Source organism: Herpailurus yagouaroundi, unplaced genomic scaffold (assembly GCF_014898765.1).
Source record: "Herpailurus yagouaroundi ecotype Mexico unplaced genomic scaffold, PumYag 195, whole genome shotgun sequence".
In the NCBI taxonomy this organism is placed as follows: Eukaryota; Metazoa; Chordata; class Mammalia; order Carnivora; family Felidae; genus Herpailurus; species Herpailurus yagouaroundi.
In genome coordinates this window covers 10,369,103-10,385,540 of record NW_024412426.1, presented here as the reverse complement: position 1 = coordinate 10,385,540, position 16,438 = coordinate 10,369,103, and the positions used below count along the sequence as shown (strand labels likewise).

Here is a 16,438-nt window from a genome sequence, read left to right as displayed (position 1 = left end):
AAACTTCTCTCTATATTGGATCCTTCCTTTTCTTCAGTATTTTAAACACGCTCAAGTCTGTCACAGTTCTAAAATCTTCTGTCCTGCATTCTCCTCCTCTGGCTGTGGCTTCTTTCCTCTCTCAAATTTTTCAAGAGTTGCCTGTAATCAAGAGGTCCAAAACTGAACTCATGACCCATTCCCACCCCCATTCCTGGTTCTCTTTCTAGTGTTTTTTGCCCTACCAAATGTATCACTGCTTTCCAATTGTGAAAGGCAGGTACCTCAAAGTCACCTGTGACAACTTTCTCCCAAATCCCTGGTAATCTATCAACTCCAGAGAATTCTACCAACTAAATGTATCTTGAATGTGTGGATTTCCCTTTACTTCCTCTTCATCCACCCACATTCAAGTTATGAACCATCTCTTGCTGGGACTAATGCAAAGCCACCAAACTGTTTTCTCCATTTCACTCTTGCCCTATTTCATTCTGTTCTCCCACTGCTGTCTGGTGGATCTTGTCAAAATGCAAATTCTGACCATACCAACAGTCCCATTCAAAAGCTTTAATGATTTCCCCACTGCTCTTAGAGTAAAAACTAAAATCTTTACTAAAGTGTCCCACAAAGTTCTCTGCACTCCAAAAATTAGAGTCTGCACACTGCTTCTACCATTATTCTCTCTCTTCCTTGATCTCTGTGCTCTAGTTACCGGATTTCTGGTTTCTCCAATGTGCTCTGCTCCCTTCATACACAGCACCTTTGTAAAGACGAGTCCCTTTGCTAGGAATACCTCTTCCCCTTTTGTCTGGTTAATTATTACTCATACTTTGTCTCAGAAACATAACTTTCTCAAGAAATCTTACTTAGATGAAGGATATTCCTATTTTATACTCTCAAAGCACTTATTTTTTTTCTACATAGTAGATATCACAGATTTTAAGAATGCTCACCGTCACAACCCCTATGCCTATTAGCACAGCACCTAGCAATCAGTAGGCATTCAATAAAGATCTTTTAAGTGAAGAAAGGAAAAAGGATAAATCATGTTCATATATTCTAAAAAGTTATGTATATAAACTAATGAGATTTCCATTTCTAAAAACAAACTTGAACATAAAAGCTAGAGAATACACAGAGGTTCTAAAATTTTTACTGTAAATATTAGGTATTTAATATCAGCTGTGAGTTTTAGTTTCATCAAAACATAATGTGAACCTTTTCATTTTCTTAGCTTTTAAAAAATATTTATTTTTTCTAAATTAAGTTTTCAGACAGAATCATAACTGGGTGTTATACAGGTAACCACAAGCCATATAGGAACTATCAGTATAAATGAATAATAAAAATAAATAGCTAAACTTCATCCTCAACTGTAACATCACATCAAATCCCATTATTCATATTACCTAGCTCCACTGTTTACTTTGGGTGTTAAACTTTTGCAACTAAAAAAACAAACTACGTTCACAAGGCTTGTTGGCTTATACCATTAAAACCTAAGATTATAAAATGTAATAAAAAATACCAAATATCCTGCAAACAATGTTATATACAAACCTAATGTCAACCACAAATCAAAAACCAGTAATAGATATGCAAGTAACAAAGAGAAAGGAATCTGAGTACATCACTAAAGAAAGCCAGCAAATCACAAAAGAGAACAAGAGAAGAAACGATCAGAGAACAACTACAAAACCACCGCAAAACAACTAACAAAATGGCAATAAATACTTATATAACAATAATTACTTTGAATGTAAACAAACTAAATGCCCCCATCAAAAGTCACAGGGTAACAGGGTGGATAAAAAAAGCAAGGCCCATTTATATGCTGCCTTTAAGAGACTAATTTCAGACCGAAAGACACCTGCAGATTGAAAGCACAGGGATGGAGAAACGTCATGCAAATGGCTGTCAAAAGAATGCCAGAGTAGCAATACTTAAAGCATACAAAACAGACTTTAAAACAAAGACTGTAACAGAGAATGACACTATATAATAATAAAGGAGACAATCTAACAAGGTAACACAATTGTAAATATTTATGCACCCAACATGTAAGCACTCAAATACATAAAACAGTTAATACAATAATAGTAGGGGGCTTTAACACTTAACATCAGTGGGCAGATCATCCAACCAAAAAATCAGCAAGGAAATAGTGGCTTTGAATGATACAGTGGACCAGATGGATTTAACAGATATATTCAGAATATTCCAGCCTAATATAGCAGAATACACATTTTTTTCACGGGCACATGGAACATTCTCCAGAGTAGATCACATATTAGGCCACATAACAAATCTTAACAAATTCAAAAAGATCAAAGTCATACCATGCATCTTTTCTGATCATAACACTATGAAACTAGAAATCAACCACAAGAAAAAATCTGGAAAGAGCACAAATACATGGAAATTAAAAAACATGCTACTAAACAATAAATGGGTCAACCAAGAAAACAAAGAAATTAAAAATTTTCATGGAAAAAAATGAAAATGAAAATACAATGATCCAAAATCTTTGGGATGCAGCAAAAGCAGTCCTAAGAGGGAAATTTATAGCAATACAGGCCTACCTCAAGAAACAAGAAAAGTCTCAAATAAGCAATCTAACTGTAAACCGAAAGGAACCAGAAAAAGTACAACAAAACCCAAAAGCATGAGAAGGAAGGAAATAATAAAGAGTAGATCAGAAATGGTATGTAGAAACTAAAATAAACAACCTAGCCTTAAAGCTAAAGGAAGTAGAAAAAGAACAACAAAACCAGGAGAAGGAAAGAAATAATAAAGAGTAGAACAGAAATGATATAAACTAAAAAACAGAACAGACCAATGAAACCAGGAGATGGTTCTTTGAAAAGATCAACAAAATTGATAAACCTCTAGCTAGACTCATTAAAGAAAGAAAGAAAGAAAGAAAGAAAGAAAGAAAGAAAGAACCCAAATAAGCAAAATCACTAGTGAAAGAAGAGAATTAACCAATACCACAGAAATACAATTATATGCCAACAATACTGGACAACTAAGAAACAGATATAATTCCTGGAAACATATAACCTACCAAAACTGAAGCAGGAAGAAATAGAAAATTTGAACAGACTGAGATTACCAGCAAAGAAACTGAATCAGTAATCAAAAAACTCCCAAAAAACAAAAGTCTAGGACCTTAAGACTTCACAGGGGTATTCTACCAAACATTTAAAGAAGATTTAACACCTATTCTTCTCAAACCATTCCAAAAAGTACAAGAATGAAAACTCCCAAAATCCACTCATTCTCTTCATTCCTGATACCAAAACCAGATAAAGACACCATAAAAAAAAAAAAAAAAGAGAGAACTACAGGCCAGTATCTCTGATGAATATGATGCAAGAATCCTCAACAAAATACTAGCAAACCAACAATACATTAAAAAAATACATCCAACAATACATTAAAAAAATCATTCATCATGATCAAGTAGGATTTATTCCCAGGATGCAAGGGTGGTTTGATATTTGCAAATCAATCTGATACATCACATCAATAAGGAAAGGATACATACCATATGATCATTTCAACAGATAAAGAAAATGCATCTGATGAAGTACAATATCCATTCATGATAAAAACCCTCAACAAAAAAACAGGTTTTGAGGGAACATACCTCAACAAAGGCCATAATAAAGGCTGAACATCATACTTAATGGGGAAAAAAACGAGAGTGTTTCCCCTAAGGTCAGGAACAAGACAATGATGTCCACTCTCACCACTTCTATTCAACATAGTACTGGAAGACCTAGCCACAGCAATCAGACAATAAAAAGAAATAAAAGGCATCCAAATCGGTAAGGAAGAAGTAAAACTTGCACTATTACAGATGACATGATACTGTGTATAGAAACCTTAAAGGCTCCACCAAAAACTACTAGAACTGATAAATGAATTCAGTAAAGTCACAGGATACAAAGTCACTAATACAGAAATCTGTTTTATTTCTGTACACTAATAATGAAGCAGCAGAAAGAGAAATTAAGAAAACAATCCATTTACAACTGCACCGAAAGCAACAAAATACCTACAAATAAACTTAACCACAGAGGTAAAAAACCTATACTCTGAAAACTATAAAACATTAATGAAAGAAATTGAAGATGACACAAAGAAATGGAAAGACACATGCTCATGGATTGGAAGAACAAATATGTTAAAACATCTAAACTACCCAAAGCAATCTACAGATTTAATGCAGTCCCCACCAAAATATCAACAGTATTTTTCACAGAACTAGAACAATCCTAAAATGTATATGGAACCACAAAAGACCCCAAATAGCCAAAGCAATCTTGACAAAGAAAAGTAAAATTCCAGATTTCAAGATATACTACAGAAAGTTGCAGTAATCAAAAAAGTATGGCACTGACACATAAACAGACACAGATCAATGGAGTAGAATAGAAAACCCAGAAATAAACCCACAATTATATGTTCAATTAATCTTCAACAAAGGAGGAAAAACTATACAATGGGGGAAAAATGGTGCTGGGAAACACCAGCTCCAAAAAAATGGAGCTGGATCACTTTCTTACACCATACACAAAATAAGGTCAAAATTAGACTAAAGACCTAAATATGAGACCTGAAACCATAAAAATCCTAGAAGACAGCACAAGTAGTCATTTCTCCAACATCGCCCATAGCAACATTTTCTAGATATAGCTCCTAAGGAAAGGGAAATAAAAGCAAAAATAAACTATTGGGACACATCAAAACAAAAAGCTTCTGCACAGCAGAGGAAACAATACAAAAAAAAACACAAAAAACAAAAAACCTAAACTAAAAGACAAACTACCGATTGGGAGGAGATATTTCCAAATGTCATGTCTGATAAAGGGTTAGTATCCAAAATATAAAAAGAACATAAACAACTCAACACCAGAAACACAAATCATCCAATTTAAAAATGGACAGAAGGCATGAACAGACATTTCTCTAAAGAAGACATAGAGATGGAGAAAAGACACATGAAAAGATGTCAACACTGGTGCATCTAGGTGGCTCAGTTGGTTAAGCGTCCGACTCTTGATTTTGGCTCAGGTCATGATCTCATGGTTCATGATTTCGAGTTCTGCACTGGGCTCTGTGCTGACAGTGCACAGCCTGCTTGGGATTCTCTCTTTCCCTTTCTCTGTTCCTCCCCAACTTGTACACTCTCTCTCTCTTTTTCTCTGTCTCTCCCAAAATAAATAAAATCAAAAACAAAACAAAAAAAGATGTTCAACACTGATGCAAACCAAAACTACAATGAGGTTATTACCTCACACCTTTCAGAATGGCTAAAATAAGAGGGCACTTGTTGGGATGAGCACTGGGTGTTGTATGGAAGCCAATTTGACAAGAAATTACATTAAATAAATAAATAAAATTTCTTAAAAAAAAAAAAAAAAAAGAATGGCTAAAATGAAAAACGCAAACTGGTGCACCTGGGTGGCTCAGTCAGTTAAGCATCCGACTCTTGGTTTCAGCTCAGGTCAAGAACTTGAAGTTTCGTGAGTTTGGGCCCTGTGTTGGGGTCTGTGCTGGCAGCATGGAGCTTGCTTGGGATTCTCTCTCTCCCCCTCCCTCACTCGTGTCTGTTTCTCTCAAAATAAATAAACTTTTTAAAAAAAACCACAAGAGGGGTGCCTGGGTGGCTCAATTGGTTGAGCATCTGACTTCGGCTCAGGTCATGATCTCATGGTTCGTGAGTTTGAGCCCCGTGTCGGGCTCTGTGTTGACAGCTCAGAGCCTGGAGCCTGCTTCAGATTCTGCATACCTCCCCCACTCTCCACCCCACCCACTTGTGCTCTGTCTCTGTCTTTCAAAAATGAATAAACATTAAAAAAAAAATTTTTTTTTAAAAACCCACAAGAAATAACAAGTGTTGGTGAGGATGTGGAGAAAAAGGAATCCTCTTGCACTGTTGGTGGGAATACAAACTGGTGCAGCCACTGTGGAAAACAGTTTGTTGGTTCATCCAAAAGTTAAAAAAAGGACTACCCTATGATCCAGTAATCACATTATTGGGTATTTACCCCCAAAATACAAAAACACAAATTCAAAGGGATACAATGCACCCCTCTGTTTACTGCAGCATTATTTACAATAGCCAAATTATGGAAGAAGTCCAAATGTCCACTGATAGATGAATGGAGAAAGAAAATGTGGTATAATATAATGTATAATGGAATAGTATTCAGCCATAAAAAGAATGAAATCATGCCATTTGCAAAAACATGGATGGAGCTAGAGAGTATAATGCTAAGAAAAGTAAGAAAGACAAATACCATGAGTTCACTTATATTAGAATTTAAAAAACAAAAACAAATGAGCAAAGAAAAAAAGAGACAGACAAACCAAGAAACAGACTGGTAACTGTAGGAAACAAACAGATGGTTACCAGAGGGAAGGTGGGTGGGGGAAGGGTAAAATAGGTGATTAAGAGAACACTTATCATGATGAGCACTGAGTAACGTATAGAATTATTGAATCACTATATGGTACACCTGAAACTAATATAACAATCTATAGATTGTTAACTATAGAATTAAAAACTTAAAAAAGAAGAATGCCATATATCCTATTCTACCCATGTCAAAAGAACACACTCTTCCAAAACACACACACACACACACACACACACACACACACACACACACAAACAAACAAAAAATACAACATCCTACCGGAGCACTAATTTATGAAACTTATACCAAGAAAGCCAGTGCTAATTATATGCATCTTTACTAAACTCAACAGTGTTTTCATTCTGTCCCTGCAAAGTTACAAATACATTTTACTATGCTTCCAGACATTAGCTAAAAAGTTTACACTCAAGTATATACAAGATATCTTATACTTAGAATCATGTGTCTAAAGGTTATTTTCTCATTTCAAGCAAGATCTGCTTGTAAGTATCATTTCAGTATGCTACCATCTGCCTAATGAGGACACCAACTTTCTTTCAAAGATTTTATTGAGCATATTACAGGAACTATTTACAAACAGCCTGTTTCTCTTAGAGGCTGTAAAATAAGATAATTAAGTCTAATAATGTCTAATGTAAAATCTAGCTATTCTGGTAGCAGGCTTCCACTGATAAAGATCAAAATTTTACTCTGTATTTTTATATACTACAATCTGTCCAAGAGAAACTGTAAAACTAAAAATTCAAGCACTAACAAAAGTGCAAAAACGTGATAAAAATTGTCTGACAAAAACGTTAAAGCATCTTGAAATCCCAGGAGTTTTGGTTCCTCAGTATGACAAGAGTAAAGAGGTGCTCATTCTGTGCATAGTTCTCTATTAGTTGTGAAAGAGATACATTAATGACTAAAATAATCTTGCTAAATTGAATGGATGAAAAGATAGCTAAATGGAAAATCTAATAACCTGAAGATGTCGAGTATTACTCCTCTTCTATAAACAAGGAAACTGAAGTTCTGAAATGTGAAACAATTTGCCCATAGTCACAAAGCAATTAGGTAGAATTAAGTACAAACTTAGTTCTGACTCTGAAGTCCAGTAATTTCTACTTCTTTCAAGTTAGAATTTAAAAATTCTGTGACATAAAAAGCTAACATAGACTCTGTCAACTAAACATTAACATGTAAGTCACCTAGCCTAAATTAAAAGATTTGTTAAAATAGAAAACAAAATTCTACCTGAGATTTTTAATAAAAAAGACCACAAGAAGTAAAATTTATATTCCAGTACAGCAGTCAGACTATGGGTGAAATTCCTTCCTTTACTCTGAATCTCTTTTTGTAAATAAACTTTACTGGGACACAGTCATGCCCATTCATTTACGTACTGTCTATGGCTGCTTTCTGCTGCAAGGGCAGAGCTGTGTAGTTGAGACAATGACCACATGGCCCACCAAGCCTCAAATATTTATTACCTGGCCTCTTTACAGTAAACTTTGCATCTCCTGCTCTGGGGAGTACCTGATCAAAAAATAAGAAGTAAAATATCTATTAAGTTCCCAAGCCAAATAGTTTTTCCCTATGAGGAATCATCAATAGTTTCCTTAAAGATCTATTTTTATTAATGTTGTAATCTTGCCACAAAGAGAACTACATTAAAAAATACAGTCTCATGTAACAAACAGTAAAGTTACTATGTGGAGACCATGCTATATTTTTGATGGCCTTAATCTGCAAACTGTTTAAAACCCTGTTAGGTTTATATACTATTATCTACTAACTCTTCTTTTTTCCTGTGTACCAAAAGTACCCATTTAGACAGGAGAGAGGGTTAAACTGAGAATTATCTCACAAGAGGAATCCCTATCCTCTCCTTACACAATTTTATTTTTTTTCATATAGTATATAAGAAACCAAATCAATAGATGTGATCTTATACCAACTGCTTTCATAAAGACTGGTAACATAATTGGCCATTTGATTATTTTACTTCACTAGGGAAAGCTACCACACCTCAACTGACCTACTGGTTTTGCTAAAGACTAACAATGTTAAACATTAATATAGTTTATGGCCAATGCTTATACAAAGTGAGAGAGTGTTTAAATGTTTTCTCTTGGTAGAAGGCTCTGGCAACATGAGTTGCTTTTTTTTTTTTTTTTTGGATTTTATTTATTTATTTGTTTGTTTGTTTGTTTTTAATATATGAAATTTATTGTCAAATTGGTTTCCGAGTTGCTTTTTATTCTTACTTTAAGCAGAAAGAATTAATGAAAACAATGAATGAACCAAAAATTCAAACATTAAAAATCATCACTCCTTCAATAATAAAATAACACCACTAAATACTTACAAAATACAAAGCTTTCAAAATACTGAATACATTGTGTCCGTTCTACTAAGAGAAAGTAAGCACTTCTACCAGGCAATAAGAAAAAGTCATTAAAAGGCTGAATAAAATCTGAAACATTCAGTGATAAACAAATGCACTGAAAGCCAACAACCTGAAACAATATTCCTGGAGACTACATGATCATCAAGATCTATAAATACATTCAATGTATTCCAATGCACTAGGTACTGAAATAGCCAACGCTATATATAGCACTTATTATTGTCAGACAATGTTCTAAGGGCTTTATATAAATTATTTAATCCGTATTATGTACTATTACTGCCCCCACTTTATAGATGAAGAAGCCCACAGAAATAGAGGTTAAGTAACACGTCCAAGGTTAAGTCAGCATTTGAACTCAATCAGTTTGGTTCCACAGGATAACTCCTAACCATTACATCATAGTTCCTCCTATACAAGATTTCACAGAGAAAAAAAAAAAAAGTAATATTTAATAGAAATAGCCCACAAAACTGGGGCATTCAATACTTAAACATCTTACAATGTTTTTTATAATGTTGTTAGAGAAGAAAACTCTAAAAGTAATGGCCATCTTCTTTAACAAACACCTTGATTATACATAGTACTTACAATAACAATGCAAGATAACATATATAATAAGATAATCTTTGTTAAGAACCGATATTAAAATTTGTGATTGAAAATATAAGATATCTCAAAATCAGGGGCAGACACAATGGAAGAGTCCTTCGACCTGAACTTCCAACTCTGTTTCTCTTATGAGCAGAACACAGGAAAATAAGCCAACATCTTCTAAAACTCATCTTCAAATAAGCCAACATCTTCAAACTCAGTTGCTAAGGAAAAGTGAATCAGCTTCTTTTGTTTTGGGAGGGAAGGCTAAAATATTTTTTTTTGAAATTTAAACAAAAGCCATGGTAGGTTTTATTTTAAGTTAATATATTTGCTTATCTTCATAGAGTACTAAGGAGTATTTGGAATAATAACAGTGTTCATCAATTATAACCATCTACATAATTACATATCATAATTATTTGTACAAAATAGGCCAGATACTGTAAGGTGAGTGTGAGCCTACACATGCAAGCACACAAATACACAATCTACAGATCTCTAAGACATCACCAAGTCTCATAGGATTAATAAAAAGTAAATCATATTGCTCTACTTTTGAATTTCACATAGAAAAGGGTATCTAGGGAAGATGCTGCTCCTAAAGGGGCTTGTCTCAGTAAGGAACAAAAACACTAATTTGCTTTCTCTCTGTGGCACTTTACAGTTTGTCATGAATTTTCAAGCCTCCTGACATTATTCCAATGCTCTACATTACAACATTTATCCTAAAATTCTATTATTTGAAACTGTGTATCTAGTTTGATTAAGGGCCAGTCCTCTCTGGAAATATCAAAGGATAAGAAGTTTTTCCAGGCAGAGAAAATAACACAGTAAAGACAGCTAAGTCAGTGAAGGTGGGAGACTGGAACATAGAACATAAAATACACGGTAAGACTGGAACATAGAACATAAAATACACGGTAAGAAAATACAGGAGATGACTGGTGAACCAAGGCAGACAGCAGACTGTGAGACTTTACATGACACGTTAAGGAGCTCAGACCTCTGTCTTTTAAACAATAGGACACCAGTGCCAAGTTTTAAGCAGGAGCACACCATTGTCAGAACTTCATTTTTAAAAGATTACACAACATTCATGAAGATGGATTTTAAAAGGGCAAGTCTGGAAGGGAGGAAGTGACCATACAGATGGAACAGAAAAGCCTAGACTCAAGAAATACCTGTTAATAAAGTCAGTAGAAGGAAAGACAAAGCTGAGAAAACAGTCCAAATCATTCCCAGATTGTTAGCTTGGACAGCTGGATATATGAGAAAGTAAGGGGTATAAGCAGGAACTTAGAGATTAAGTGTCAAGCACAGAGGAGCCATTAAGACTAGGGATACACTGCGGGAGTGACCAGCACACTGATGGTAGTTAAACCTATAAGAAAAATGTAATTGTCCAGAATGGCAGAAGGGAGAATCTAGCTCTCAATCTTCATTTTTTAATTTGAGTATAGTTGACACACAAGGTTACATTAGTTTCAGGTTGTACAACGCAGTGATCCAACAACTCTATTTGTTACACTATACTCAGCACAACTGTAGCTACCATCTATCACTGTACAATGCTATTACAAAACCACTGACCATATTCCCTATGCTATACCTTTTATTCCTGTGACTTACTCTTTCCCTAACTGGAAGCCTATATCTCCTTCTCCCCTTCACCCGTTTATTTTGCCTGGCCCTCCATCCCCTTTTTTTCTGGCAACCAGTTTGTTTTCTGTATTGATAGGTCTGATTCTGCTTTTCGTTCATTTATTTGCTTGTTTTGTTTTTGTGGATTCCACATGTAAGTGAAATCATATGGATCCTCAAAAAATTAAAAATAGAAATAGCATATGGTCCAATAATGCCTACCGGGTATTTACACAAAGAAAATTAAAACACTAAACTGAAAAGATGTATGTATCCTTATGTTTATTGAATCATTATTTACAATAGCCAAGATAAAGGAAGCAACCCAAGTGTCTCAATAGATGAATGGATAAAGAAGATGTAGCATGTATACACAATGGAGTATCATACAGCCACAAAAAAAGGATGAGATCTTGCCATCTGAGACAACATGGATAGACCTAGAGGTTATTATGCTAAGTGAAGTCAGAGAGAGAATGAGCTACACTCATTTTCAAGGGGCAGATTTGCTGTAAGGACTAGAAAGTGGGTTGGATTTGGTGAAATAAAGGTCAATAATAGCCCTGTCAGAGAAGAGACTATGTCAAATTGCAGGGGGCTGAGGAAAAAATAAGTAGTAGTAGTTTAGGTCAGTTCTTAAAATGCTAAGCTGTGAAGAAAAAGGGAAGAGAGCCATGGTAAAGACAAGTTTCTTTTTTATAATAGTAGGGCCTTAAGCATGTTTAAAATGAAAAAATGAAGCTAGGAGAATGGAATAGGTTGAAGACTTAAGAAAATGAGAACAAAACTGATAGAGGATAATTCTGGAAGAGATGGAAGGAAATGGTAATGTGAATAGTAAGACAGGAGGCCAAACTGTCTTTGAAAAGGAGGCAGGATGAAACTGGAGGAATGTAAGGTTAGATAGAAATGTGCCAGGAGAATAAGGGAGTAGTGTGGGATGAGGCGATGTCAAGAGAATTCACAGCTACACACACTGCATCACTTTCAGAGATAAAGTAGGAGATGAGATCAGTGTCTGAACGTAAGTGGGAGATAAACTAAGGAGAATGGTGAATCTTTAGGATAATTACAAAATGAATAGGAAAGGGAGGCTTACCAAAGGCAAAGAGTTGAGAAAAAGTAATGAGAGATGTATGGATTAGACACAATGAAAAAAATTAATATGAAAACATATACAACTAGTAAACGCAAATTAAAAAAGGTAAATATTTTTACTCTAAATAGTCAAAATGACAATAGCCTTAATGATGGCAGGTACTACTTCTAAGCAACTCAGTATAAAGTGGAAGATAAGAGGACATATACAGATGATTTCAATACACTATGGTTGAGTACATGGATAGATATATGCCTACAGTTCAACTACAGAAAGAGCCAATGGGAGTGAGGAAGAAGATAAGTGTTCAGGGCTGTATCTCTAACACCTAAAATAATGCCTGTTATACGGTAGCTGTTCAGTAAAATTTTGTTAAATTAATGAATGGTAAAATGTGCATCCTACAGGAAACAATGTTATGCAATGGAAAATGATACAGAATAAAAACTTAGGTCTGGAGCTTCTTTCCAAGAAACTTCAACTTCTTCATCTGTAAAACAGGGAAACAAACTCCCTTTCAGAAATGAGAAGTAAATAAGACAACCAGTAAGTTACATAAAAGAACCTAAGTGAAAACTCTAAAGGGAGGACTGCACTCTGATTATAACACCAATACTTCGGGGCGCCTGGGTGGCTCAGTCGGTTAAGCGTCCAACTTCGGCTCAGGTCATGAGTTCGAGCCCCGCGTCGGGCTCTGTGCTGACCGCTCAGAGCCTGGAGCCTGTTTCAGATTCTGTGTCTCCCTCTCTCTCTGACCCTCCCCCGTTCATGCTCTGTCTCTCTCTGTCTCAAAAATAAATAAACGTTAAAAAAAATAAATAACACCAATACTTCAATGACCAAGTTAGTTTTGCTAATCTGGTTTCTGACATAGGATCCTTTCTGAAGCAGCACACAGGGTTGAAGAAGACAACATTCCAAGATGGGCGTCAAAAATCCTATGTTATCTACTACCATACAATGCTAAATGACAAAAGAAAGAAAAACTTTACATGTCATGAGGACCATATTCTTAGTATGTACAGAAAATGAAACCAGAGGTAGATACATCAAAGCTGCAAAATAATTTGTTATTTTCTTTTTTGCTTCTCTCCAAACATTAGTTTTGATCATATAACTTAAATACATTTTAAATACTGGACCTAATAACACATCAAGCAACCTACAAAATACAGTAATATCATGGTAATTGATTATAGACTCTAAACTCATCTGTTAAGAATTAACAGCCTAATCATAGTACTTTGATCATTTAATATTTGCTAGGTCCTGTTTACATGCTTTCATATATTATTAAATCTTTAATTCACAAAACAAATCTATCAGGTTAAGTAGTAAGATTATCCTCATTTTGCTAATGAGGAAACAAGGACACAGAGTGATTAAATAACTTGCTGAAAGTGACATAAACAGAAAGTAGCAGAGCTTAGTCTGGTTCCAGCAGGTCTTCTGGAATGGATTGGCTATAGGTGTCACCGTCAGGGTATCAACTTTTAGAGGCAACTATCACTTCTCATTTAAAAGTCCCATCTCTGAGATCAGATATCTTCACACATTCTGTCACTATAACTGTCATTACAAGCTGCAGTGACAGTTTCTAATTCACCATGTGGTTAGAGAGGTCTTCCCTAGCATGCAATCATTTACCTATTTCTACACACATTGGGAGGCTGGACTGCAGACACAGAGAACTAAAAAGAGCTGATGATCCCTGCACTCAAATGAACTGCTATACATGTAACTCAAAAACACAGGAAGTTTCATACTAAAGGAGAATCTAGAAAACGGATCACATGTACCTACACTTATCATAAATATTCAAAGACCTCATACATAAACATAAAAATGTCTTATATTTACGTTAGTAAATGTTTTAAAAATTTCCTTCAACTACAAGATATAAGTGCTCATGACAAAGTAAACATATGCCAAAGTCTCGTGAAGCCACATAAGTTAAAAAAAAAAAATTAGCACTCCCCACTCCCATCCTGGCCAATATCAAATGCTTCACAAAGTCTCTAACTCTTCTATTAGTGCTCACAGAATATGCATACTTTAACATACATCTCTAAAAGGAATACAAACATGAAGAAATCCCTTGTAATTTTTATCCTACCTAATATTACTTGATTTCAGATGCTCCTCTGATTTCAAGTTTCCGGTCCTCATCTGGGACTTAAATGAAACGTTTTCTCCCACAATGACTATCTGCAAGAACATCCAATTTCTTAAGGTAGAATGGTTTAAGACATTCTAGACAGAGGAGAGGAGGAAAATATGAGTTAACCCACAATAACAGAGAACTCCTTTGAAAAAAAATTATTTTCTCTTTATTTGAAATGATTTAATGTAAAGGCAAATGAAAAATACCAAAGCTTTTATCTTTCTATATTAAGTTTCTTAGAATACACATTTTAAAATTGTTTTGTATATTTCTAACATTTTAGTTTTAGATCTAAATGTTATTTAATCTCCCTCTCTCTCTGAAACCTGAGTGATCTCTATTAGGACAAACAAATACCAGTTACCCAGCAGGGTTTTTGTAGTTCCAAGGTGAGAGTGCCCTGTAGAACACAAGAGCAGATGGTTGGTCCAAACCAGACTGCTTACCAAAGGAAAAACATGTAAAGCAATTAAACCACAATTACAGGTGGTATGAACGTTTAGATTCTAAGATCAGCTAAAAATGGCAGGTTTTTGGATCTTTATTAACTCACTGTACAAAGATTTAGTCATGTTCATGTACTAGATACAGTGTGAATAACTGGGTATACAATGATGAACAAAACAGATATGGTCCCTGCCATGGATTTAAAATTTAATGTGGAGACAGACCCACAAGGAAGGAGGAGGCAACAAAGGGTAGTGGTTAATAGCATGGGTGTGTCACATTGTCTGCATTTAACTGCAGGCTGGGAGTAAGTCAAGCCACAGGAAAAACAGCAAAATTCCTTAAGGACATCAATTTAACTCAAAGATTTGAACAAAGCAATTTAAGTAAATATTACTGGCTACTGATAATTGCTTACATTTACAATTACTGTGTGGCAGATTCTGTGCTCAATGTTCCATAGGCATGATCTCAAAGAATGGGAGTATAATGGAATAGTCAGGTGTCTTGTATTCACAATTGTGTTCAAAGCAAGCTCTGCCACCAACTAGCTGTGTAACCTTAGGAAATTCACTTCTCTATGCCCCAGTTTTGTTAGAAGTAAGGAGATAATAAATGTACCTACCTTACTGAGATATTTTGAGGATTAAATGAGATAATAGAAATAAAGCAGTTAGGCCTGCTATTTCATAAGCCCTCAAAAAATATTAGCTATTATGGTCATTATTATTATTATTATAGTTATTATTAGCCCTCCCAACAATCCTAAGATAGAAGTGCCATTATTCTCATTCTATAAATTAGGAATTTGAAGCTAAGAACTCACAAACTAATCAATTCTAGAATAGAAGGCAAAGTTATTAATAATATTTTAACAATAAAACACCAGTCTTAAGAGAAATTTCAAACATGCAGGAAGTCTATGTGGACCTTGTCTCCTTACTTCCAAAGCATGTATTTAATTTCTGATGACTTCAGTGGTACTTTAGTGGAAAACCCTGAGAAAATACCCCATGCTAAAACCCAAGCTCCTTAGCATAGCATGTGAGGTCCCAGAGCTCTCCATTTTATACTTTATGACCTAATAAAACTAAAATTACTTTTAGTTCATAGCTATTGTGCTCCTCAGTATCTTTATTCGTGCTCTTTCACTCAACCTGGAATGCCCTCCTTCTTCCCTCCTTGTCTGGTTAACCCCTTATTTTTTTTTAATTTTTTAAAATGTTTTTATTTATTTTTCAGAGAGAGAGAGAGAGAGAGAGAGAGAGAGAACGAGCAGGGGAGGGACACACACACACACACACACACACACACACACACACACACTCCAAAGCAGGCTCTAGGGTCTGAGTTGTCAGCACAGAGCCCCACACAGGCTTGAACTCGTGAACCACAATATCATGACCTGAGCCAAAGTCGGATGCTTAACCGACTGAGCCACCCAGTTGTCCCCACTCCTCTCATTTAAGACTCAGCAACTTCTATAGGAGGGCTTTGGCTTGGCCATGCACCCCCAGTACATCTTAATGCCCACTTCTTTCTCAGCATTCGTAGCACTGTGACGAAGTATTTCTTCAACTACAGACTGTTCTGTGCAACTCTGTATATCCGGTGCCTAACAATGCCTGCCAAACTAAAGTGTATCAAATAAATTTATGTTAATTTGG

General features: G+C 35.2%; 1 protein-coding gene across 7 annotated transcripts in view; it reads right to left on the bottom strand.

Moving 5' to 3' along the window:
* Positions 1-16,438, bottom strand: part of SMG7 (SMG7 nonsense mediated mRNA decay factor) — a 92,673-nt gene that overhangs the window by 40,631 nt on the left and 35,604 nt on the right. For 5 of the 7 annotated variants that reach the window (XM_040446554.1, XM_040446556.1, XM_040446559.1 and 2 more), the window contains exon 2: positions 14,277-14,413. The exons of the other annotated variants lie outside the window; for them this stretch is intronic. In XM_040446554.1, the coding sequence (XP_040302488.1) occupies positions 14,277-14,380 (104 nt within the window). In that variant the 5' untranslated portion in view covers positions 14,381-14,413. The remainder of the gene's footprint in view (positions 1-14,276; positions 14,414-16,438) is intronic. 7 annotated transcript variants of the gene reach the window in all.